The sequence below is a fragment of the Ylistrum balloti genome, unplaced genomic scaffold, assembly GCF_031769215.1.
Source record: "Ylistrum balloti isolate Yb309-2 unplaced genomic scaffold, AGI_CSIRO_Ybal_v1 Utg369956, whole genome shotgun sequence".
NCBI classification, from domain to species: domain Eukaryota; kingdom Metazoa; phylum Mollusca; class Bivalvia; order Pectinida; family Pectinidae; genus Ylistrum; species Ylistrum balloti.
Genome location: NW_026782056.1, coordinates 202,365 through 229,163, shown reverse-complemented (window position 1 = coordinate 229,163; position 26,799 = coordinate 202,365). Strand labels below are relative to the sequence as shown.

Sequence of the window (26,799 nt, the reverse complement as noted above, 5' to 3'; positions counted from 1 at the left end):
TGATGGACCAGTGTTTATAAAATGCTCTGGTGAGATTTTGAAAACATCAGACCAGTATTATTGACTATTAATATCTTCGATCCATCCAGAAATGGCTTGAAATAACGTCACAGCTTGACAAATTGGTCCATCCTCACAACATGCCTTTGGACTTGTGGTGCATATCATAAATCTAAAAATTCACAAATAAATGTGATATAATAAAGCACTAGATTCTGTTGTCATAAATCTGAAAATTCATGAATAAATATGACATAATCACTTGATTCTGTTATCATAAATCTAAAAATTTACAAATAAATGTGACATAATAAAGCACTAGATTCTCTTAAAGGAAAGAAACGGTGAAAAATCACTGCTTGTAATTTAATCTGGTGTTTCTATTGTGTCTGAACCATCTTACCCGAAGTATAACTATTCGAGGTACTGGACTATTCTGCCCTGTAGTCCTTTCCACACTATTGTAAATATGGTTCCTTCATTGTTAATGTGTATACAGTGACCTAACAAGACCAAGTGACACCAAAGTCTTGCTTCTACACCTTCATAGTGAGACATAAATACATCTTATGTAATACGTGTTGAAAATTTTAAAAATGAGACAACAATTAACATCAACAAAATTAATGTTCCTGACTGCATGCACTCAAAAATAAACAGATATACATAATGTAACATGGCACATTGTATAACAAATAGATAAGGAAGACAGAAAGATAGAGAGGTAGGATAGGAGAGAGACGGGATAGCAGGTTTAGAATAGAGGAGATTAAAACAAGCACAAGATATACATCATATCAAGTAAGGAATAGTAAGAATACTGGGTAATGTTGGAACAGTAATTGTGTCCCTTACTGGCCCACACAAGTTACAGTGTTATTCTGGTGAGTTTTACTGACTTTGTATGATCCAATTAACAATAAAGATTCTACATGTAAGGGTATCATTACAATTAAACTTTAAATCATTAACGCCAAAGTCATGCAAGTATGAGAAAAAAAGGAAGAAAAAAATGTGAACAAACAGAAAAACAACAGGTGATGAACTGATGCTATATGTATACATAACTTGCTATCTCAAGTATGAGAAAAAAATGAAGAAAAAATAGAGAGTTGAACCATACATTTCAGATCTTCACATGAGGTTGTGTAGTCCGATGCCATACAGACCGATCTTTTGCAGCCCACTCTATTTTAGTAAGTTTGAGTCTGGCTAATATAGTTAGAGTACAAGTATATGCATACAAAGACCCTTGAGTTCTGTTACAGTTCTTACTAAAATAAGCAAGAAGGGAAGTAACTATGAAAGTGATGGTGAAGGGCAGCATTTATTACATACTCCACTACCAAATATGGGCATGATTAACCAGAGCAGAGTTATTTCATAGAAATGAAAAAGTAGACAGTTGAACAAAAAAACCACAAAGCATTGTCCCTTAATTGGAGATCATTACCACATCATTTCAACAAAACTTATATGGTGGATTATGCAGAGTTATTACACTAGATAGATCAGTATGATCAGTTCAAATTTCAACCAATGAGATGCCTAAGTTTGGTTGTGATGACAACAAAACTCATGCAGGTGAGTTTGAAAACTCTAAATACATAGAAATTCTGACATCAAATAGGGTAACGTCCATGGTGAAGGCAATGTTACTCATGGTAGAGACAATGTATGTAGGAGTTATTTCCCAGTTTGTTTGCACTTTTAAAAAATGTAGCAGATCCGTTGGAACACTTTCAGCTGATAATCTTTTCGCTGATTTTCAGACATTCAGAACCACATTTGTGTTTAGCTGGAAACTTTGGCCAATAGATCATCGCACATCTGGGTCAGTTCCTTGTTTTCAGACATCTGAAATTATAATCAGTATAACATAAGGCAATACATGTATCACTCAATCCAACATGTTTTTAGTGCCGAGCCAATTTCATCTCTGTAATATTTCTTGGGATATTAATGTGAATGGAGAATCTTCCAACTACAACGAGTAGAATCCTAATCGTTGGTGTAAATACAACTGAGCTTCCCCAAAACGATCATTCTGAATACTGAATAGAATAATACATAGAACCAAATATGTTTAAATACTGATCCCTCTAACTTCTAAATATGGAATCGATGTTGTGTATGCAATAACTAAAACAACCTCTGTAAACCCAGCTGACTAGAGTCCTATACTTCGTGTCCCAGGAAACATGTGTAGGATTTGTATACAATATGTCCATGTAAGAATTATAGATAAAGCTACATATAATTACCAATAACATCAAAAAAGACAAGATGAAACCATACCAAAGGAACCAATTGTTTCAATGAAGTGAGCCAAGTATGTAAACAATATGAAAACAAGTACTTTCAATGTAAGCAGAGCTAGAAAGCTATAGTATCGCATCTCATTTGTATGAGTTGACAAAATCATGATAAAAAAAACACACAGAATGGAACATTAGACCTAGTACATCAAATGCACTGTAGGTCAGTGCCAACATCACCATGCAATGAGCATTTTTTTTCTCAAAAGAAGTAAAACAGGTTTTTTTTTCGCACTTGAGAACCATCATTTTTCTATATCAAGTAATCAGTAACTTTAGCAAATTTTCATATGGTATGCATTGCAGCTTTGTTGAAATTAATTGTATGGCACGAGACATAAAATGATGATTGGTTACTGTCTTTGTTCCTTACCTTTTGATCAACAGTTTTCTGCAGACTCTCTAACTGCAGTTTGTCTCTCCTTGCTCTGGCCTCAGAGGATGTTGTTAACAGGTTCAGGTCAGACTTTGCTTTGGCTAATTGTTGTGTAAGTCTGCAAATAATGTCACAGTACAGTCATCTAATAGATTATTGATTGTATTTGTTGGACACTCCTAGGTTAATATTAATTCATAGTAGTTTTATATATCATCATTGTCTTGACTTTAGTTTTTATAATATATATATGCAATTGTCATGATTTCTGAATTAATCACCAAAATATGAGCAACTATTTATTTAATTATTTCAGTGAAGAACGTGAATCAGTTTACTGTATATGAATACAAATGTATGAAGCCCTCTGTTTCCCACCTGTGGGCACATCACTTTCAAATGACCCTGTTCATTAATTTTTTTCTTTTAAATTCTGTCCAAGAACTTAATTTGATATAAATATATAATATCTTAGCCATTACATACTGATACAATTATGAAAATAAAGAAATAAGTAAAAGATGGATATTTTATGATAATTAGATCCTTGAAATGCTGTAACTTTTTTCTGTTGTTACATGGAAAATGAGTGAGTGGGCTTTAGCTATCAGTCCTAACTGCTTTTATGAATGGCTGTTACTTACAGATTAACTCAAAATCATTTTGAATGCAGATTAACCAAGGTAAATGTGCCTGTATCAGACTCTTTGAATAGTATTAATGATAATGAGTTGTTATTGTAAGGATTGACCATTCATTTTGTTTAAGTCATAAACCCAATGGAGAATGAGGTAAATTTATACAATGTGTTTATGAACAATTTACCTGGTACTCATAAAAAACAAAAAAGGTTAAATTAAAGTACACATGTACGTATAACAAGGCTTGTTTGAGAACAGCATAGTTTGGCTATGGAGCCTACCAGTATGAGTATCTGCCTGTCATGCGTTGGTGACTGAACCAGATCATCTTGAACCATCATTTGCAATCGTATACAGGAGGATTTGATATTGATTTGATTTAATACGGATCGATAGGTCATGAGGTTATAGGTCAAATTCTAGAATGACCACTGTGTTTGTTTATGAGATGAATGGCTTCATATAATTTACAAGAAATAATAAGGGACTATAAGAATTTGTTTAGCATGCAAGGGCCTTCGTTAATAGTTAACAGTACAGACACTGATCGAGAGATTGTTTAGTAAACCATATGTAACATCAGTTCCCATATCTGCTAAGGCACCCTAGCTAAATGAGTTCAAATTTTGCTATTTCATGTTTTTTTGGAATACAAATACAATAAAGTAAAGGATTATCTGTGTATAATTCACTTGCAAACTTTATTAAATGTTTCACTGAGGATCTTGGTAAATTGCCCTCCATTGTCTGTTATATCAATGAACTTTGATCAACATAACAGTTATCACTTCATAAGAAATGCATTCCATTATGTTACCAGTATATCAAACGTCAGAAACAGTAGTTACCATATCGTAAGAAAGGGTGTGGCTAAAATGTAGATCAAGTTGAAACTAGAAACAAGAGTGCCGCAGACACAATATACGCCGCCACAAAATATAAAGATCCACTATGAGCAAGCTACAGATACAAAGTTGAAAATGTCATAAATCTTACAAAAATCAACGAACCAAAAAATCGCTTCTTCATGCACATCTACCCATTGTAGTTGTGACATTGAGCAAGTTTAGTGAAAATCTGATGATTATTTTAGGAGGAGTTGCGTTCACAAGAAATGGACGTACGGATGGACAGACGAAGAAGATGACGCCAATATATGACCGGCGGTGTATGAAAATTGCTAAAAACTGGCCCTGAGGCTTATATATATAAGTTCAGCTTATAACCTGGAAAATACTGTATATGCTTCCCCAAAATATTCAGAAAGTTTAAAAGCTTGTTGAAAAAAATACTGTTACACTGACAGATATTTCAATAAAAACAAAGTCTGATGGATGCAGGTAGATGTCATAGAATTTAAGTCTTCTTATTATGATGTTAATCCTCTGGATTTGCATTAAAAATGTTTTTCCCTGGAACTACAACTTTTCTAACATATAAAATTCAGGCTGTAAAACATACAGGCTGATGTAACACATCAATAGTAAAACTTACTCAGTGACTTTTTCTTTACTCTCTGTTTTCACTGCTGTCAGAGTCTTCTGTAACTCCTTGGCATGTGAAGTAAGAATTTCTTGATTCTACAACAAACAAGTTATCACTGATGTTAATCGTATGCTGGATTTCTTGATTCTACAACAAACAAGTTATCACTTATAATAATTGGATGTTAACAAGTGATGATCTATTTCATTTTTTTTTGTTCAGTTGTCTCACAATTTTATTACTACATTGACCTTGACAGGGCTACACTATCATTGAAGGGAATGTTTCCCAGAACCTTATCTATTCACCTTGACATAACCACTCAGTGCTTCTTTGAGATTCTCATTTCGTCGGTGGAGCTCTGAAAATGCCTTTTCTAGTGACTGTGTGTCTTGTACAGCCTGAAGCGAATAAAAATATTTAACAAAACTGACATGTTTATAAGTATATTCTGATTAACACAAAAGTAGTTACCTACAACATTACTCAACTGTTCTGTCAAATAACTGTCTTATTCTAGTCCATGAAAGAAAGATTGTTACTGGATTTCACTTAATATCAGTATCTATTATCAAATTACAATTGTATTATGTTGTGTTCAAATTTCATATATTCAGTGACATTTGACATCGATATAAATTATTATGGTAAATTCAACCATTTTTTTATCACAAATTAACTGTATAAAGGAATAGATAATTATGGAATCTATAGTGGGCTCTTCATTTCCAATAAAAAGGCACCAGTCCTAATGATGGAATTGTTTGTATGAGTTATTTCCCTTTACATCAGTGACCCTGATTGCATGTTGTAAACCCTATACAAGGGTAGTTGATAAAAGGCAGAACACTGTTTAGCATGTTGTCAATGTTATTAATGGTTGGACCATTAGCCTGAGTCATTTCAGAAAACATTACAGTGTCAGGCAATCAATATTTTATCACTGTATGATGGACAGAAATTTTATTCACATGTTGTTATTTGATTAAAGTAGACATACCCATGTTATGCCCATTTAAGTGATGGTCATAACCATGTATTATAGCAATATTATAGAAAGTTGAATACTAATTGTTTTCCATATCATTTATCCTGATTAATGGTAAGCTGACTTTGTAAATATTTTGACTCCAATCTCTCTGATTATAAATATTTCCAGTCATAAAGTTATCCGTTTTCAATCAGATAATGTACCTGGTCTCTCTCCTTCTGTAGCTCTTCAGTGACTGTCTTTGTACTTTCTTTCTCCTCTGTCAAAACATATAAGTTGTTATTAGACAAAAGCAAATAAAAATGAAATTCAGTAACATTGTGAGGTCTTGAATTCTTAAAAGGACATCACAGTACTACATATATTATTAATAAATACATGAATAAAATTTGGAGGGACTTTGGGGTATGACATCTTATGGTCTTTATTGGTTCTTTAGGAGTTTACTTTTATTTACTCTGAAAACCTATCAACAAATAAGATCTAAGCAAAAGATCTCCTATGAATCTAGATGCCATTGTTTGATCATCTTTCTTTGTTTTTCAAATATTGGATCTATTACATTTTTGCTCCTTTCCAGTTTTTGCTCTTAACTTTATGAAATTTGAAAAAGCCTCTTATGAAATAGCAATACTGACATCAACTATCAACTCTAAGATGATATCCTACCAGTCATTTTTTTTCTGATTAGTCCCAAGTTAAGCTAGAAATTATGAGAAACCTACATAAGAAATTTAAGAACCAGCCATTTTGCTTTTCTGATCAATCCCAAAATCATAAGAGCTTATCTAATTACTAAAAGGATCCTACATATGTAATTTGAGAAAGATCACTGCAGTGCTTTTCATGAAATAGCAATAAATTTTCATAATCAAATCCACTTTTTTCCCTTTTTTCCGATCAGTCCCAAAATCAAGATGGCACAACTAGCAGGGTGAATGGATAACCTACATATTCAATTTGAGAAAGATCCATGCTATATTTCTTAAGAAATAGCAACAAAAAACCTTTCACTGTGAAAATCCAAGTTGACCTGTCAGCCATTTTGTTTTTTTATCAGTCTCAATATGAAGAGCAAAACTGAGAATTACAGGGAACCATCATATGAAATTTTAGAAGGATTCATATTATCAACAAACTTTCACGGTCAAAATTCAAAATGGCCACCTGTTGGCATGATTTAAATTTTCTGATATGGTCTGATCTCTTAAGTGCTTCTACAGAAATAGCAATAACATGAATAAATTGAAGACAGATGTTAATCCAGGGATGAAGGATGCGTTGAACAGCCCACAATCAATAATGGACTAAAATTCTTCTTTGTAGTAATTTCACTTCTAATTCAGTCTCTTATTCTGGCTTTTATAACAAGTTATTGTGCACTTGTTTTAGTATGAAAGGCTGATAGCTTTGCTACACAACCTAAAAACAATACATATCAGTCACAAATCACTCATCTAACATATTACAGAACTGATTTCACATGAGAAGACAGTAATCACATTTACACTATGTTAACATCCAGATTAAACTTACGAATCAGTCCTTCCACTATGTTTTCTAATTCCTTTGAAAAATTCCTGAAAAAAATTACAACAAAAAAGAAAATTACCACAGAATAAAAACTGAAATATTTGTTCATTGATTTTTTTTGTTTTTTATTTTAAACAAAGTTAATTCCCAGAAATTCATGATAAAAACCATGCCTAAAGAGTGCAGGCTCCAAAGTATACCAGCACCCAGAAGGTGGTAGAATATAATCTTTTACCAAAATCTTATCAGATGCATATGCTCTTACAATTCTATTCTAAATTTTTTTAAATTAAAGCTTCATACTATAAATACACATAAAGATGAATACACTAGGACACACCAATTACTACACATCCCTCACTACTCTGAGTGTAAGATTCGGGGACAAGCCTGATAATTATTACTAGAACAAACCTGATGATTATGTAGGGTCTAGTTCAAGAAAAAACCTGACGGTAACTACATGGGGGTATGGTTAGAGAACAAACCTGATGATAACTAGATGGGGGTATGGTTAGAGAACAAATCTGATGATAACTAGATGGGGGTATGGTTAGAGAAGCCTGATAATTATGTAGGGTCATGGGGGGTATGGTTAGAGAACAAATTATTACTAGAACAAACCTGATGATTATGTAGGGTCTAGTTCTAAGAAAAAAATCTGATGATAACTACATGGGGGTATGGTTAGAGAACAAATCTGATGAAAACTACATGGGGGTATGGTTAGAGAACAAACCTGATGAAAACTACATGGGGGTATGGTTAGAGAACAAATCTGATGATAACTATGTGGGGGTATGGTTAGAGAACAAATCTGATGATAACTATGTGGGGGTATGGTTAGAGAACAAATCTGATGATAACTATGTGGGGGTATGGTTAGAGAACAAACCTGATGATAACTACATGGGGGTATGGTTAGAGAACAAACCTGATGATAACTATGTGGGGGTATGGTTAGAGAACAAACCTGATGATAACTATGTGGAGGTATGGTTAGAGAACAAACCTGATGATAACTACGTGGAGGTAAGGTTAGAAAACAAACCTGATGATAACTACGTGGGGGTATGGTTAGAGAACAAACCTGATGATAACTACGTGGAGGTAAGGTTAGAAAACAAACCTGATGATAACTACGTGGGGGTATGGGAGAACAAACCTGTATAACTACATGGTTAGAGAACAAACCTGATGATAACTATGTGGAGGTAAGGTTAGAAAACAAACCTGATGATAACTATGTGGAGGTAAGGTTAGAAAACAAACCTGATGATAACTATGTGGGGGTATGGTTAGAGAACAAACCTGATGATAACTACGTGGAGGTAAGGTTAGAGAACAAACCTGATGATAACTACGTGGAGGTAGATAACTATGTGGGGGTATGGTTAACAAACCTGATGATAACTAAGGGTAACATTAACAAACCTGATGATAACTATAGAAGTAAATAGGAATAAAACTATGTGGGGGTATGGTTAGCCACTGAAGAACAATGGAGGTAAGGTTAGAGAACAAACCTGATGGGAACTACATAGAAGTAAATAGGAATAAATAGCCACTGAAGAACAATGGGTCTCCAAGAAACAAGACTCCAGGTTTGAACTTATTTTTGCATTTAGGAATAATTTTTTTTTTTCAACAAATATCAAATGTGATTTTCAAATACTGGTAAAAACATTACTTGGATTTCTAGGACCAAGCTCTACCTATTTCTGGTCAGATTGTCAACTGAAACAGATTAGAAATATACCCAATTAGTTTTATATCTGCTTGTTTATTTTCCAATGTCTGGTTCTGTTCCTCTATTTTTGCCTTGAGTTTGTCAACCACCTTGTTCCATTCGCGGTCCAGTAAGAGCTTCTGGCCCTGAAACTCTAGGAACAAGGATGTTTTCATCTCGCACATGTCCTTGTCTGTGTATTGTAACACCTGGAGATAAAAGATGTGGTGCATGTTAGTTTGTATGGATCCAGAAGTATGCTGTGAAATATTTTAAGACTGTCTTGTATCAGCAATTTTCTGTTAACAATGCCCTTTAAATTGCATGTTTCAACAATAACCTTCCTCCATCCTGTAAACAGTCAAGACTCTCACAAATGCTATACCCAATATATAACAAAAAAACCCTTGGAAAGATACATATGTTAATGTCAGATGTACATATATTGATTTGGCTTTTATATCACAATGCTAACTACACTCTGATAGAGTATGGCACATAATTTTGCAGTTGTTAATTAAAATGAGAGAATCAAAATTAAAAAAAATCAATTGTGATTGAATAAGGTTTGATAATGATCTATGCATGTAAATGCAAATATTCTGTGTCATGTGCAAATTTAATCTATTCAAGACATCAGTATTTGTTGAAATGCCATTGGATAAATTAGAGACCTATGAGTCAGCTACTTTGTTAGGACTTTTTATCACAGATGAAATTGACATCCATCTTATTTTTTCACAGATCGAATTTTAACAATCACATCAATAGCTCATTCAAGGCATGTCTGAAATATCTGATTTATAAATCAGGTTACAAGATTATTACCTCTACAATGTTGTCATCTGAGCCACCTGCTAAATTGTCTACAGGATCTTCAGGCAGGTTTGAATTTGTCTTCACTGGTGCAGGTGTAGTTGACTGAAATGAAATATAACTTATCACAGCCAGGTCAAAAGTGTCAAATATCAGCCAAGTGTAGCCAGTTATCAGAAAAGTGACAGTCACAGCAGTAACAATTTTCAACATGACAATAGTTTCATCACAAATATTCAACTCATATAAAAAATCACACAGACCATTTGAGGGATTCAGTGGTGTATGTCTGAAATGTCACATGTCAACCTTACCTTTTTGACACTACGAGGAGGTGTGTTGGCACAGAGGAGGTCAAGCTGGGGTTTAAAGGCCTTCGGGGTAGTTGGTATACTTCCAGGTGTGAAGCCAGTGTGATGGGAGCGACTGGTTAAATTAGCAAGATGTTGTGATAGCTGTTTTGGGGGTGTTCCCATTAGTAACATGTTTTCCTCAGAGTTACACCTGCAACACACAAAATGAAGGTGTCTACTTTTTAAAACAGGAGCTGTTTGAGAACAGTACAGGATATCCTACTTTATATATAAATTTACCCCTTTGGCCCTATAGATATATGAATATGGTTCAATACACAGCTAATTATTTATATCAAAGCTTGAGCTATTCAATGATCAACATAATTGACATTTGTGATCTAGAGCTGCTTTAAAAAACTGACCAGAATGCTTTAACAGCAGACCTGCTCCCTAGAGTCACTAACACAATGCTTGAACTATTTAATGATCAACTGACAAAAGTACATTTGTGATTCAGTACCACATGAAAAAAATAAAATATTTTAAGATGGAATACTCCCGGGGTTACGACCATTTTCGCTGTCTGCATCACTGTAACATGTCATTGTAAAATTGAAGACACAAGTGAAGTAATTTGATTGGTTCCAGTAGAATCACAGGCTGACAAGCTCCTTTTGAAAATTACTAATCCACAACACCCAACTTTGAAGGCCATTATATTATACTGTTATGTGAGTCCAATATTCATTTGTTGTATATAAAAGGATCACACTAGTCTTTTCGTCTTGTCCTAAAGGTGTCATTTAAAATGTTGAGCCAATAAGTGAGTATGTAAATCTGATATCATATTGGCACAAGGCCGATCTGTCCTAAAGCTAGGCTATTGTTCTCAGGCTTCAAGCTCCAGTCTCAGACCCACAAACTTGGTACCTAGGTATTACCAAAGTACCTGATATAGCATGATAATTTGCTTGTCATTGTTTTTAACATGATTTAATTTCTGTAAGGTTCTTCCTTAATACAAGAATTTTAAGAGATAATAAATGTATCTAGTCTAACCATAATCTGTGAAAACCATTTCAGTGCAATGACTAACACCTGGTGCATAGTTCTGATATTGCCTATATATGATTAATATCTGTTTATATTTGGAAGAACATTTTATAACAGTGAAGTTAATAGTCTATTGCTAGTACATGTTATTAAAAAAGAAATGACATTACGGAATTGCATCCCACTTCAAGAAAAATAAAAAATGGATGACAGTTTCTGTACAGCTTATCTGACTCGAGCAATTTCTGGATCAAATTATTGTAAAAAGCATGCACAGATAAAAGACTTACACATCTGAAAGACTTTTCCCAGATAAACTTCTCCTTGGCATGTTCAAAATACTAGCACGCTTGAGCAAGTGCGTACTTGCACGACGTGGATCTGTAGACATGACATGAAAAAAATACAAAATGATGACAATTTTCAATATCAATTTTACAACTAATGAAATACTGCTGTATTGCAGTATAGTGCGACTTCAATACTTCATCAGCCTCGATTTCGAAAGAAGTAGCAAAGTTAACATAGGTCTCTTGCTGAAAATTATATAAGCATATAGATACATGAGTGTAAAGCAAATTAAAGCTGAAATAAAGGAGATTTAGAACAGAAAAATGACAAAACTTGCAACCTCAGGAACAGGTCAGCGCCAGCACCGATACATATTCTATGAAATTTGACAGCTACCAAAAGACATTGCAAGAAAGAATTTCATTGTTTAAAGACAACAAGGACATAACTGATAAAACTTTTCTAACCTTTACAGGAAAGAATGACTGGTCAAATTTAAATGGGAAAGAACTTTCAGAAATTTCAGTTGCAGTAAAATCTCATTTCCAGAAGACCAAGCTTCCAGAAATTCTATCCTCATTCCAAAAGTGTTCATGGTATTCTTTGAACAAGTGACATGGCCACCAAAATTTACCTATGTCACATTTAACTGCATCTAGACCAAATATTTCTGTCTCTAAAATGATAGTTTAATGTCCATATCCACATTCAATATGTTGTTAATGATATTTACATTTTTACTGATTATTAGTATTTTAGAGACAGAACAGAGGTGTTCGTAAAAGTGGTGGAATCGCATCCAACATAAATGTGGTGAATTAAACAACTATTCCCGCAACGTAATCAGAAATGATGGGTTCCTGTCAAAGAAAAACAAGTTTATTTGCCTCACTAACCTTTTCAGACTTTGAAGTTTGCTATTTTTAAGTCATTCCACTGTTTTTTCCACTCATTGCTTCAACTTAGAAATCTGATTGTGCTGACATACCAGTTATACTTAGCCTGGTACTACCTGGCACTGTCCTACAATACAGCTCAATAAAGATGGGCTCTACCAGAGGATGCCAGGATGTATGGTGTCAAACTTCCCAACAATCACTCCTGAGTGTTTATACAGGTGTTAGACAGGACAGCAGATAGTTACGGTATTAACTGTGATATGATTACAAAATGTATAGTGTAACCTTTCATATTGACTTTTTTCTCAAATTGTTGTAGAAAGAAATAAGCCACAGCTGTAATCTAAGTTTGTTTTAGTAAAAAACAAAATTACAAAACCAGCACATCAAACAGCAGTGTGTGAATGGACTATTCAACATCATTCCCCATGTACATTTACCATTATTTTAAGCAGATAAGGTTATTTTACAGCAAATGTACAATAAGAACATATAATCATGATTTCACTAGCTTCTGATGTTGTTAAAATAAGACGATGCAAAATTATTCATCATTCCACATTCTATTCTCATGGATGAGCTTTCTGCATATTACATTTCGCTGTGAATGAACACTGATGTGAATGACATTTTTTACTGATTTCTCTTCATTCTCAAAACACTGAAATTATTAGTCAAACCTTTGGTTCAATCATAAATAGGAAAGATCAAAGAATAGAAATTAAGTCATACACATACAAAGAATAGAGTATTGATTATGTCATCCTCAGAAACCGGGCATTTGTCGGCGATCACTTCCTACAGCCTATGAACAACTTCCTCTGTTTACTTCAATACCAGATATCTCTCGAACTATTGACATGGTCCCAAATACCTAGCTGGGTTTTACTATATACAAACATGTATTTTATTTTTCCTTATTAAAAATAGAATTAAATCTAAATCTGTTAAATTACATTCTAAAGATTGTCTGTGATGTAATGTTAACTTTTTTGTATACCTTTCCATTTCAGAATATTTTATTGATATAAACAACCAAGAGGATTAGACACCAGACTAGAGCCTAAATAAGTCTTCTCCAAAAATGTATACCTACCAGATGCAGGGAGGTCAACCAAAGGATCAAACTTGACATACAGCGACATTCGGGCAAGGTCAGATACCTTGCTTTCCTGTGAAATAGTCAAAAGTCAGATAAGAAAAATATATGGAAACATCACAGATTCATAGCATATGAAATATGATAACAAGAGCTTTTTGAGAACAGAATAAGTTACCTATTGATGATATGTTCCATTTGATTATCAACAAACATTCAAAGATGCAAACATATCTGAAATACACTGTAGTCTGATTGAATAAATAAAGGGTTTGGGAGGGAGAAGTAGAAATATTAGTCTCATTTTAAATGTGAAAAATATTGTAAACAAGCTTGTTATTTGCAAAGAGATGAAGAGTGACCCTTTCATCTTAACTAATGGCTACCAAATTCAAAGCAGGTGTAGATATTAGTGTTACGATGCTCCAGTGTGAATCTGGAATGGATCTGTTCACTTGTTTACGAGATATCATGTGAACAAGTTTTTTATTTCCAAAGCGGTCAAGTGTGACTTTTGACGTTTGCAGTGACCACCAAAATCTAATCAAGTGTAGACATTAGTAGTATGATGCTCTGGTGTGAATATAAAACAAATCAGGCCTCTCTCTTACTTAAGTGGAGGGGAATAAAAACCTAACTGAATACTTCCTCCCAAAATTAACTAATAAATCTAAAAGCAACACCTTGGGTCTCATAAATATGAAAAATATGGTTTGGTACATTGATAACAGTTAATATTTCTACCTTTACTATTCATAATCAACATTTTGAGGACAATAGTGTTCAAGCACTGCTTAAAAAAACTTGCTCAAAAACAGTCAACAATGGTTTCACTTAAAATATACAAAGCTTGATTCTTCTCTGCATCATTGAAGTACATCAAAGATTCAAGGTATCATGGTTACTGAATCATGCAAACGTGTGACTTTTTTGACAAGGCACTCAAGGATTTTGCAATGAATTATAATGGTAAAATTAACCTGCTCTAATTCAAACAGCTTATCAAAAGCCCAATCTCACCCTGGAATATAATGAATTTGGGCATTTTCATGACTTGCACCAATCAAAAGACAGCTATTGGAGGGGTGGGGATTGGATCTATATGAGCCTTGGGTACTTCAGATTTTATGTTTGCATCAGAAATGCCAGCAAGATGGCTCCATTGTTGCTGATGAGAGTAACAGTGATGTAAGTTTGGAAATACATCAATGATTTAATAGTTCTGTTGACAGTGAAAACTTTTTTTTAAACAGGTGGGTGGATAATAAAGAGTTTACCAGATCATACAGAAGTTGTAAGAAGTTCCTGAAGAAAAGATGGTCTAATGAATGTGATGTTTAATCACGTACTTCTGGAAATGCCATGACTCAATTTACTATGTCTTTTGGGGGTTACTCATGTGTTGTTCCTCGACAGGGTATCACTACAAATTTTGTGACTTTGTTATTTGAAGTTTTTTTGTGATGCAGTAGTTACAGAGATAAGGCATAGGCCATTATTGTTACATAAACAAAGTTATTGCAGAGCATAAACTTAAACAAGTTGTGTAAAACCTGACTGCTTCAAACTTCAATGCAGTCATGCATGCTATGTTCATTGCTTTTGTTATCACCATAGGTATGACCTGTAGTGTCAAGCTGGTCAATAAATGAGGTTTAATATTTTTTCATACCTAACAGACTTACCTTAATTGTCTCACCTGTAGCTGCTCTGTCATTAAAGTAATCTGAGAAATACATGTACTTACACTGATGTATAGAAAAATTCTTTCTGAACAAAATGATACCTGATCATAGCAGTTAATGTCCATAGATATTAACTGTACAGTTAATATAAAATGATGTACCTATAACTAATAAAACTCACAAAAAGAATCCTGCAGTGGGGTGTATACATACACATATGATAAACAGCAGTGGGGCGCTATGTTATGCATTCAATATATGACAGATTAAGAGTTAAGCACCAATCAAAAGGCTGATATGTGTACTTTAATTTTGTATATTAAAATGGTGGAGCAAAGGTTAATGTTAGCTGAAGTAAGTCTTGATTTCAAAATATGATACAGCTAAACAAATAAAAAGCTGACAAGATCTATGGAGTAGTAATTGTAACAAAGAATGTGCTGACGAATATGACGATTTTATTATGTGCGAGGTGTAAAGATCAAGATGCTGCAGTACTTACATTATTGCTGCTGCCAAACTTCTCCAGCACATCTAGGAACCCAGTGTCATTGAATACTAGCAAAATACAACAATAATTTACCACATATTGGCACTTAGTAAAAAAGCTAGTCCCAGAAAGTCCAGAAACATTTCATACTTTAACCATCTGGTCAATTTTTTCTCAAGTTTTAAACTAGAATACAAGCTTTACCGCACATTTCACATCATTCTTCACATGTGTAACAGGAAATAATCCTGATTATAGGTGAACATGATCCTTGACATGCAATTTTTTCTTATAATCTGATTCCTTCTATGCCAACTCCTTTCCTATATGCTTCTAATTAACATTAATAACTTACTACATTCTGTTGCTGGTCGGAACTCCTCTTCAGAAAAGTCAGGGACACTACCTGCACTCTCTACATTTCTACTCCCAAGTTTAGCCTTCAAACAGATAATCAACATATGTGCCGTAAGTATTGTTGTATAAATAATTCAATGAAAAACATGTTAAAGGAACTACCTATTGCCTGGTACAATTCTTTGATCAGAGTTAACTACTGCTATATCAAGTAAGCAGTACAAAACAACTAGTCTATCAAAAAGCAACATTATCTCAGAGACTAATATAAAACAATTGTTATTACAATATCAGGTGTTGTCATGGTTGGATTATCAGTAAATCACCAAAATGACCATGGTACAAGAAACATTTCTAAACAAGTCTTAAACAATGTTGTTATACTGTAATCCTGAGTAAAAATAATCGGATGCCACTTCTCCACAGAAACTCAAATCATCCCACTTTCCCAACAGGTATGCACACAAACAAAATAAATTTTGGCCAGAGTGTTTCACAACGAGTGAACACAACAAGACAGTTTATTTCTGAAGCAACCAACATGTAAAGAGATAACTGCATGCAATGTCTGGCAACTGTACAAAGTATATAGCTTGGTACAGAGTAAAGCTAAGGTCTTTTCAATAGTGATATGAGATTGTTTGTTTGGTTGCTCGCTGGGTTTTTTTTTTTCTTTTTCCCCTCATCAACACTTTTCAACAGCCACTGAGGTGTGTGTCAACTTAATAGCTTGCGGTTTCCTCATTGTATAACCCATAGAAGACTTATTGCATGCAGGCCAAAGCATCTGGGGTATAGTGTCCTGTACATGACAGTACAGGACAATTTGTTATCTTCTAATATAAACTGTACCATGAAGGAATCATGGAACAATACACCTCACATCCAACACTTCACTACTAACAACCACTGTGTGTATATCAAATGACTGATGTAAAAAATCTGAAATGTTTTAACATCAGAATAGATTTCTAGAATGCCAACAAATTTAAACTTACCTCAGTGGTTTCATTGCCTGAGCTTGATGGCCCATTTCTAAAACGAATAAAAGAGATAAAAGATATTGTCAATCTTTAGTAGACATATATTTGAGACAACAAAATAGGTAAAATTTACTCATTTGGCCAGCTAATATTCTCCACTCCCAGATTTTGTTAATAAGAAAAAGGGATTATCAAAGTGTGACTATCTAAGGTACCTGTAAAAGTAACAAATTTCACTCATAAATATCGATCAAGGAGGTAAGTATGATAATTTCCTTGGACAATAAAAGAATCATGAAAGCATAACTATCTCAGGTATGATTACCTAGGGCAGTGATCCTCAGATAACAGGAGTACTAGGAAAAAAAAAAAAAGTATATGATCAAAGGGGCATAACTCTTGAAGAAATGTAATTAACAGTTAATTATATATGGATCATATGTACTAACTTTCACAAACATAGCAATCACTAGATATTCAGGTAACAAAGTCTTTCCAGTGTTGTATTTCATACTTTGGTTTTTCTTTTATATATAGATATGCTAACTAAAAATCAAGGTTTTCTCCAAGAAACTTTAACATGCCAAAGGCAAAATGGCAGATATCCCAGCCACCAATTTGGACTGGCTGCTCTTAAAAACTTACCCTTGATGTACAGTCTGCGATGGCAAGTTCGGGACTTCAGATGAAGGTGCTTGATGTGACGGAGAATTTGAAACTTTTGATTTTGTTGCAAAGGGGTCTGTTAAGCTATTTGCTGCTGAATGTGCTGGTGAATTGGCTACCTTGGATTTTGTGGTAAATGGATCAGACATTGAATCTTCTGCTGATGTTGCTGAAGGTGCTGGTGAATTGGCTACCTTAGATTTTGTGGTGAACGGGTCAATCATTGGATCTACATCTGATGTTGCTGAAGGTGCTGGTGAATTGGCTACCTTGGCTTTTGTGGTAAACGGATCAGACATTGGATCTTCTGCTGATGTTGCTGAAGGTGCTGGTGAATTGGCTACCTTGGATTTTGTGGTAAACGGATCAGACATTGTATCTTCTGCTGATGTTGCTGAAGGTGCTGGTGAATTGGCTACCTTGGATTTTGTGGTAAATGGATCAGACATTGGATCTTCTGCTGATGTTGCTGAAGGTGCTGGTGAATTGGCTACCTTGGATTTTGTGGTAAATGGATCAGGCATTGTATCTTCTGCTGATGTTGCTGAAGGTGCTGGTGAATTGGCTACCTTGGATTTTGTGGTAAATGGATCAGACATTGGATCTTCTGCTGATGTTGCTGAAGGTGCTGGTGAATTGGCTATCTTGGATTTTGTGGTAAATGGATCAGGCATTGTATCTTCTGCTGATGTTGCTGAAGGTGCTGGTGAATTGGCTACCTTGGCTTTTGTGGTAAACGGATCAGACATTGGATCTTCTGCTGATGTTGCTGAAGGTGCTGGTGAATTGGCTACCTTGGATTTTGTGGTAAACGGATCAGACTTTGTATCTTCTGCTGATGTTGCTGAAGGTGCTGGTGAATTGGCTACCTTGGCTTTTGTGGTAAACGGATCAAACATTGGATCTTCTGCTGATGTTGCTGAATGTGCTGGTGAATTGGCTACCTTAGATTTTGTGGTGAACGGGTCAATAATTGGATCTTCTGCTGATGTTGCTGGAGGTGCTGGTGAATTGGGCACCTTAGATTTTGTGGTAAAGGGGTCCAAATCTGCTAAAGGATCATTCCTCAGTGTGGTTGAAGGTAGTGGAGAGTTAGAAGCATCAGATTTTAAGGTGGATGGGTCATTTCCTAGTAACAACATGGTTCCATCTTGTTCTTCTTTAGCAGGAGCTGAATATTTGTCAGTATTTGAATCATTATCACAAATACCTTTGACTGCACTTTCAGAAGCTGTCAATACATGAGAGCTGGAAGTTCTGGTTGACAGTCCAGGTTCATGTAATTTTAGATCTTCTGTTTTTTCTTCATCTGACTGAGTATTGGCAGTTTTCAAAATTTCTAAAGACCCTGGGGATTTCTTATTGTATGAGATTAATGGATTCCCTTCAATAACTGATGCTCCAGGCATTGGAGAATTCACAACATTGGTTTTTGTTAAAAAGGGATTAGAACTGTTCAACACATCACTAGACACAAATGATGTCGATGAACGGATCATATTTGACTCTGGTAATGGCAAGGTTGCACTGTCAGATTTTGATGAAAGCTTCTCCACATCATCCTTTTCATCAGAGGTTTGCATCTGTGAGCAACCCGAGCTCCTGTCAACAGGTGGTAGAATTGGGGAATTACAAACATTAGCTTTAGTAGCAAATGGATTTGAATTACCCAACACTGTTGCTTGTATTGGAGAATTAACAACATTAGATTTCGTTGAAAATGGATCATCATCAACTGTAGTTTCTTCAATACCGACATCCTTATCATGTGCTTGTAACTGGGTTTGAACAGGTTTGGCTGAAACAGGAGAATTCTTCACCTGAGACTTTGTTGCAAATGGATCTGCTTTGTCATCAAAGTCGATGTTGTAAACCCCTTTCACCTCAACATCAGGAAGCATTTCCGATAAAAGATCTGCGCCAGCCTCTGCTTTGATGTCCAGTAAACCTTCCAGTATTTGCGAATCAAATACACTTTCCTCTTTACCTGATTGAATTGGCACTTCTTCAGGAACAAGCTTATCTGTAGAATCTACTTTGCCGTGTGTTTCAACACTCAAGACTGGTGAATTGCTTACAGCACATTTCTTTGAAAATGGATCATCATCAACCGTAGTTTCTTCAATACTGACATCCTTATCATGTGCTTGTAACTGGGTTTGAACAGGTTTGGCTGAAACAGGAGAATTCTTCACCTGAGACTTTGTTGCAAATGGATCTGCTTTGTCATCAAAGTCGATGTTGTAAACCCCTTTCACCTCAACATCAGGAAGCATTTCCGATAAAAGATCTGCGCCAGCCTCTGCTTTGATGTCCAGTAAACCTTCCAGTATTTGCGAATCAAATACACTTTCCTCTTTACCTGACTGAATTGGCACTTCTTCAGGAACAATCTTGTCTATAGAATCTACTTTGCCGTGTGTTTCAACATTAAAGACTGGTGAATTGCTTACAGCACTCTTGGAGTGGAACGGATTACAACTGTCTAAATTGTCAAAGTCAATCGTGTAGGCCCCTTTGCTTGCTTGAAGTGGAGGAGATGTGACCATGGTGACAGGATTGTCCTGAATCATCTCTTCTCCAACTACTTTGTTCTCAATCAAAGTGTTGTTGCAAATCACTGTTGTATCTATTACAGTTTCATCACATTCCATTTTCTCCTCATTTCGCAAGTCATCAGTTTCAGCACACTCCATGCTGACATCAAGTATTCCTGTAGCACCTGACACAACAGACATTGGTAATGCATGATCTACCTGCTGTGTTGCAGGTGTAGAATCAATTGTCTGTTTTGGGACAGGTGGTGTGATATCAGGACCTGATGCTGGGTGTCTACAGATATCAGATGTGGCTTTTTCAGTCTCTTCTTTGGCATCAAAGAATGTCTCCTCATCATCACTTTCATTTCCAGGCTTGTTCATGGTAGTCTCACTGAAACAAAAAAAATATAATAAAATCTAACTGCATGCAGTGCATTGTTCCACATCCATAGAGAAAAACTTAGCTTTAACATTAACCTCAGATATTTAAACAGACTATAGTGTACTGTAGATATTTTTGAAAACAAAAAACTTTAAATGCTTTCATGCAAATATTTTTACACTCCAATTCTGCAGCAGAACTTGAGGGATGAGATAATAGATCTCTTATGCCTACCAATCAGACATTTTCAATCCCTTAACTTTTAACTGATAAAACATAGAAATTCCAGCTGGTGAGTTATGAAATAAGGGTACATGTGTATAAGAATTAATTTAATATAAAGCAGTATGCTTGACTAAGTTCTTTTAAAGACATTGGTTGTAACCTGTTACCATTGACAATGGCATTGTTTGCATAGTACAACATTGAAAATGTGTTAAAATCAGACAGATCTGGGCTCGAATACAGAATTCAGAATATTGTTTTCTTCTGTCATTGAAATGAATGCCACTTGTCAGCAATTTTGTTTTTCCTATTAGATCAAACATTATATTAGAACTAGTTGATGTATGAAAACTAAAAACACACAAAGGAATTGCAATCAGCATGTATAATATTAATTAGACTTGCACTTTAATTAAGTCTGAAAGAAATCAGTTGCAAATTGAGAAATCTCCTGACAAAGAGATCTTCCATATACTGTCATGCGATAAAAAAAACAATTTTAATGCTGATTGAATATAGACAAACTTCAAAATTTCCCTCATTAATAGGCAGTGCTCCCAGATGTCTATTCATATTTTCTTAATCTTATTGGACAATGAAGTGTCCAGCTTGACCAAAAGAATACTTTGCTAAAATAGCATGATTTCAAGCTTTATCTAGAATGATGGCAATTTGTAACGAAAATGAGGCTACATAAACAAATGAAGAGTGTGTCAAAATGTTGAAGAGCAGCATATAAAGTGACATTATGAGATTTAAAAGCTGCCTAATTTGCATGTTCTCAGCCTGACAAGCTCATCCGAAAAGATTTCCTTTAGTAGTTATGCTATTAGGAAATGTTTTGGAACTTAGTTGAATATTATATTCAATTAAGGATATGAACAAATTTTAATCCATACTTTGTTTGATTTTAGTGTAAAATGGACATTTTCTTTGAACAGCAGTGACCACTTTTAATCATCCATACCAATTTGATATATATCAGTTGAAAACTGAGGGAGACCTTACAAATAAAAGTTAATGACAGATGAACAATGATAACAGATGGGCAATGCCATATCATTATATATTCTCTCTTGACAGATTTTGACAGGTGTATGAACAGTGATTTTGGTGTTAAGAATCATCCTCTCACTTAGCTATGAATCTCATTTTAAAGATTTACCTTTTAGATAACGGCAGGTTTTCTACAACGTTGTTGAGAATATCTTTCGCATATTCTATATTTAAATTATGATCTGTTTTCGTAACTATGGTGGTCCTCTCAATCCAGTTTTCTTTCTCATCAAGATCAGCGATCTGTTCATACCGTGTGGGTGTGACCTTCTTCACAGAGTGAGGGGTTTCAAACTTCACCTATGAAGAAATTACAACATATATACCATACTTTTTGTGTCTTAATCTTTATGAAATGAAGACAGAAATTATTAACTCATGATTGATTGATGTAATAATTCACACAATGTGCAAAACAGCAAACAACAATGACCTGGTGGTATAGTTCAAACATCAACGGCTCTACATAATTTGATTTATGCTTTCACATTAACCATACTGTAAACATACTTTTTATGATGAAATCATAGATCACGTTTTGCCCGTGCCAGCTGATATAACTTGAGATCTCTGGATTACAAGCATGAAAGCATGGAATGTTGCTGTGTTTATTGTCAAAGAGTATACAGTGTTTCACTACACAATTTGGTAAGGTATTTGTGCCAAGACTATTCTAATTCATTATGTCAGGTATGCTCCGTAAACACCAATATGACAACTCTAATAAGCATTAATCTGTAGCCATAAGTTTTATTCGACATTCCGCATGTGGAATTAAGAATTAACTTCAATCTTAAACATTTTTGTGCATAATGAAATTTTACCTATGATTTCTCTGCATGTGTGTCCTTACAACTTCATCTTGAAGTTAGTTCTCTGTCAGTACTGAGTTAAGCATTTTCCTAGATTTCACTGCAATGCACATGCATGTTTTGAGTTAGGATTTGAACTAAAACATAGGCATGTTTAGAGTTCAGATTTTAATTAAAACATTTCTACATTTACCTTTAGATTTTTTGGCTGAGGTTTGGGTGTATGGAGCTGCATTAAGTTTCCCTTAGTGGATGGCTTTAGGATAGAATTGACCACCACTGGTGTCTGTGTCAACTGTGGCGGCAAAAAGTTTTCATCTCCGGTCAGGGTGTCATTACCCTCTGTCATAGAGAATTCCATCAAATCCATTCTTCATTAGTATATACCACCTGCAGGTCTGTAAGTTTGAATTGAAAAACAAATGGAAAGGTAATTGCAATACAAAATTAGAAATCGCAAGATCATGATGTGGTAAAATAGATCCAAATATTTTTCTATTAAATTGTTTTTCTGTGTCCTCTTTCCATGAGCTAAAAATGTTGATGGCTTTCAACCTTTGACTTTCAGATTTCTGTAGCTATTGATTTGATTTCATAATTTTTATCACTGCAACTTTAAGGTGTGACATCCCCAAATGTGAGAGCATATTTCTTACTTCCTGTATATTTCCTGTGTGTGAAACTGTGAATACATTTGTATAGTAGAATGACAAAAATATTTCACAATTTGTTATTATATGCTGAACCTCACCACAAAGTACCAAGACCTATGTGTAATTTAATGTCTCACCTGTCCTTCTTTGTCATTATGGTACTTTTAAGCTAGAAGCAATGTACTCTAACATAACATGTCTTACTAGACCACTCCCCCACCCCAACCGCCAATTAAAAATCCAAGTTAATTTTCATTAATAGCATATAAGCACTATAGATATTTTGATAGATTGTGAAACATCAAATGAAAATTTCATATATCCTTCAATTTTCAAAATTCCATCAAATTCATGTATGACAATTTTACCACAAAAATTATCGCTCTTCCCTGGGAAGGAGAAGAAAACTCCATTGATATTTACAGTATCCTTTTTAACATGACATATAAACTGAATATGAAATGAAGAGAACAAGCCATAATGAATTTGTAATTTATCATTTCTCAAAATCTTAAGTTTTTGACCTATAATTATTTGTACACCAAAAATATAAACATCATGTATTGCATTGGGTAGTATCAGTTGACCATACTTCAATGTCACTGTATTCTCAGTTTGATTAGAAAATCAGTTGTATGAGAAACTGAGCAAATCATAGAAACTTTAATGCATTAATATCATATTTAAACACTCTATGTTTGATCTTCACTTCTGTCATTATGATTAAGGAATATTCATCAATTACTCATAAATAGGAAGAACAACTTCAAGATCATATTACAGATCCAATGAAAATATTGGGTTTGGAGTTCTAGTTCCAAATGAAAAGATGTACCAAATCATTCCAAAGGGCAACCTGTTAAAAATCTTAACCACTGATATGCACAAGGACATATATAGTCATAATAAGATAAATCAAAGTACTGAAAGTACCTAGAGGCTAAACGTATTGAAAAATGTTCATTTCCCCATACTCCAACACTTTGGAATGCAAAAATTACTAAAATAAGAGAACCAAAGGCTATTTTTCTTAATTTTAAGCCATTTTATATCTTCTTTAATTCTTATTTCTTTGACAACAATAATGTGAATAAATCAAAATAGGTAAAAAAATAACAAAATACACACAACCATATATTTATCGCCAACAAGCCAAATGATCAATAGCTCTATGATGAAGTTAACTAAATAAAACTTTAAAATACCCAAGATGTTGCAATTACTATCCTATCAATATGAGGATTTAAACAAATCGAAAGGACTTTATACCTACTTCTTTATTTTTAATGTATTGCAAAGTAATAGTCCTTACTTATTATAATCATATTTGTAGTAGAGGAAAGTAGATAAGGTATACACAGCATTTCAGATAGATAAAAGTGTAAGTAATTACATTAAATGTATTTACATGCCTATCTTCCTTGAAGTATCATGGTTAGACTTTTCTTCCAGCAATTATGTCTATAAAGGCATAGTTCTATGAGATTAAACCAGACTTCCATATATATACAAAATTTACAATATTTTCACTATAGCTACTACTATTTCTGATCTCCAATGCATTAGATAATGTCACCATGACACGCTAAATGAATAAATATGTTACGGAAATATTTCTTTCTAGTTAATTGATAATAATAAACATGAATATTTTGGGGTTTTTTATACGCGTTTTGTTTGAAGGAATATTTTCATTTCAAGGAACTGTGATACACATTAACAAACATTGAGAAATCAGCACAATCAACCTTCATCAAATAAAACTAAAAGACAAAAAATATAAGTTATGACAGAGTCAAAATCATGATCAGTACAGTATTAAAAATATATCTTTCATAAATCATGAGCACCAAATGTACCTTGCCTACAAAGCGCAAACTTTTTATCTTCAAAAACTTGAAAAAAGTGTCATGGCGGTGGTTGTGAAAACCCTGAAAAAGTGTCGTATCGGCGGGGTGCGCGTAGGACGAACAGTCCAATTTTGTGACGTCTAATGAGGTCAAGTGATGTTATATATTAAGACGATCTTGCCACAACGACAAGGATTAAAGCAAAATTGATGTTCTGTTTGTAAGTTTTGTTTTTTATAAGTGCTGTTAGTTGATAATTCAAACCAAGCCCCCAGACTAGCTTCTTATCATGGCGCCAACTCGCACGTACAGTGTTCTGTATGCTTACGTCATGTCACGAATTCCGTAAAACATATTGTTCAAAATTTATCAATAGTTCAACCAATAAACTAATTTTGGATACTTTTAAAATAGCCATTTGAAAAATCGCGGCATTATTTACGCAGAAAATTGCCGCTAGAGGGCTCTAACTCTTTTCGATATTTCAGCCAATGAGAAGGCCAGGATCGGTAAATTTTGTCTGAAAGGCCGTCGCAATAGGCTATGCGTACTGAGCACGTTTAGCCTAAAAATGAGCAGGGGCTCAACACATCTAGATATATACCTCTAAATCTATTGTGGGGTTAATCTATTAGGGCTTAATGAATCCTTGACTGATGTTCACCAAGATTTAATATGGGTCCTTGAAAGTATGATAATAACAGCTATGGCGTGAGTATGAACTTAAATTGTTCAAGGGTTCATGCAATATGCCGTAAAGATTTTTTTATTTGAAAAGTGTTCTCAAAGCATAATTTTGAAGACATCCCACTAGACCCTTTTATTGCTTTGACTTAACACTAACAAGATATGTTGCAGCAAGAGGACCAGATAAGGACAGAGAGTAGGAGGAGGAGGAAGTGGATCCTACACATTATGAATTTCGATATGTTTTAACATATAATATTAACTAAATTTGTCCTTGGGTTGACGGTATCTTACAAAGGGTTGTCACGGAGGGATGGGCCAGTACACCCCTTCACCTAAGTGGCGGGTATTATTAGCGATGAATACCTATATTCAATGTATCTATTGCTAGTGGTATCATATAAGATACCCATATGTATGATGACTGCCATTCCCTAGTCATGTTAGAAGAGTAGCCGATAAGGCTGTCTTTCTGTGGTTTTCAAATTAAATCCGATTGCATTGCTTTTACAAATATGCCTTGCCAACAATGAAATGTGATGAGCAAAAGGATAAATCAACGTTGCCGAAATATGACAACCTCTGACTTTAAAATCAAGACAGTTCACAGGCCAAGAAAATGACATTGTACTCACCCTGCTATATGCAATGCATACAGTATGAAAACAAACTCAGGATTTTCTCGTTTCAAAAACCCGCTAATAAGTACTGCGCATGTCTTAAATTTTGATTATTTGAGTTACTTCGTGGTTTACCCAATCATCGGTGCACACCGACGACTGGACTCCTCAGGTTATCCATTTCGGATACTATTGGAGTTTTACACTATGGTCTACGTATTTCTCTCGGTAGCCAATCAAAAACGATGTAAATATCTTTTTCCAAT

General features: G+C 34.5%; 1 protein-coding gene across 1 annotated transcript; it reads right to left on the bottom strand.

Annotated features, from left to right (window-relative positions):
- Positions 1 to 1,296: 1,296 nt before the first annotated feature.
- LOC132547458 (transforming acidic coiled-coil-containing protein 3-like) lies at positions 1,297 to 23,093 on the bottom strand. The gene is made up of 18 exons (XM_060211214.1): positions 22,917 to 23,093; positions 22,021 to 22,211; positions 19,765 to 20,639; positions 17,688 to 19,443; positions 17,058 to 17,094; positions 16,058 to 16,142; positions 15,715 to 15,770; positions 13,525 to 13,600; positions 11,529 to 11,619; positions 10,204 to 10,393; positions 9,902 to 9,994; positions 9,104 to 9,282; positions 7,348 to 7,391; positions 6,015 to 6,070; positions 5,129 to 5,221; positions 4,830 to 4,915; positions 2,692 to 2,812; positions 1,297 to 1,857 (listed from the first exon to the last, which is right to left on the bottom strand). Exons 1-18 carry the CDS (start codon positions 23,091 to 23,093, stop codon positions 1,795 to 1,797), a joined length of 4,269 nt encoding a protein of 1,422 aa, XP_060067197.1. The 3' UTR covers positions 1,297 to 1,794.
- Positions 23,094 to 26,799: the final 3,706 nt, after the last annotated feature.

What these genes read in the sequence shown, in the direction of transcription:
- LOC132547458 (XM_060211214.1), bottom strand. Translation starts at nt 23,093, where the DNA reads ATGGATTTGATGGAATTCTCTATGACAGAGGGTAATGACACCCTGACC. An exon ending in AAGCAATTCACCAGTCTTGA is followed by an intron (nt 19,444 to 19,764) that starts GTGTTGAAACAC and finishes AAGAAACTACAG; the next exon opens with TTGATGATGATCCATTTTCA. An exon ending in AGTAAAGAAAAAGTCACTGA is followed by an intron (nt 2,813 to 4,829) that starts GTAAGTTTTACT and finishes CATTATTTGCAG; the next exon opens with ACTTACACAACAATTAGCCA.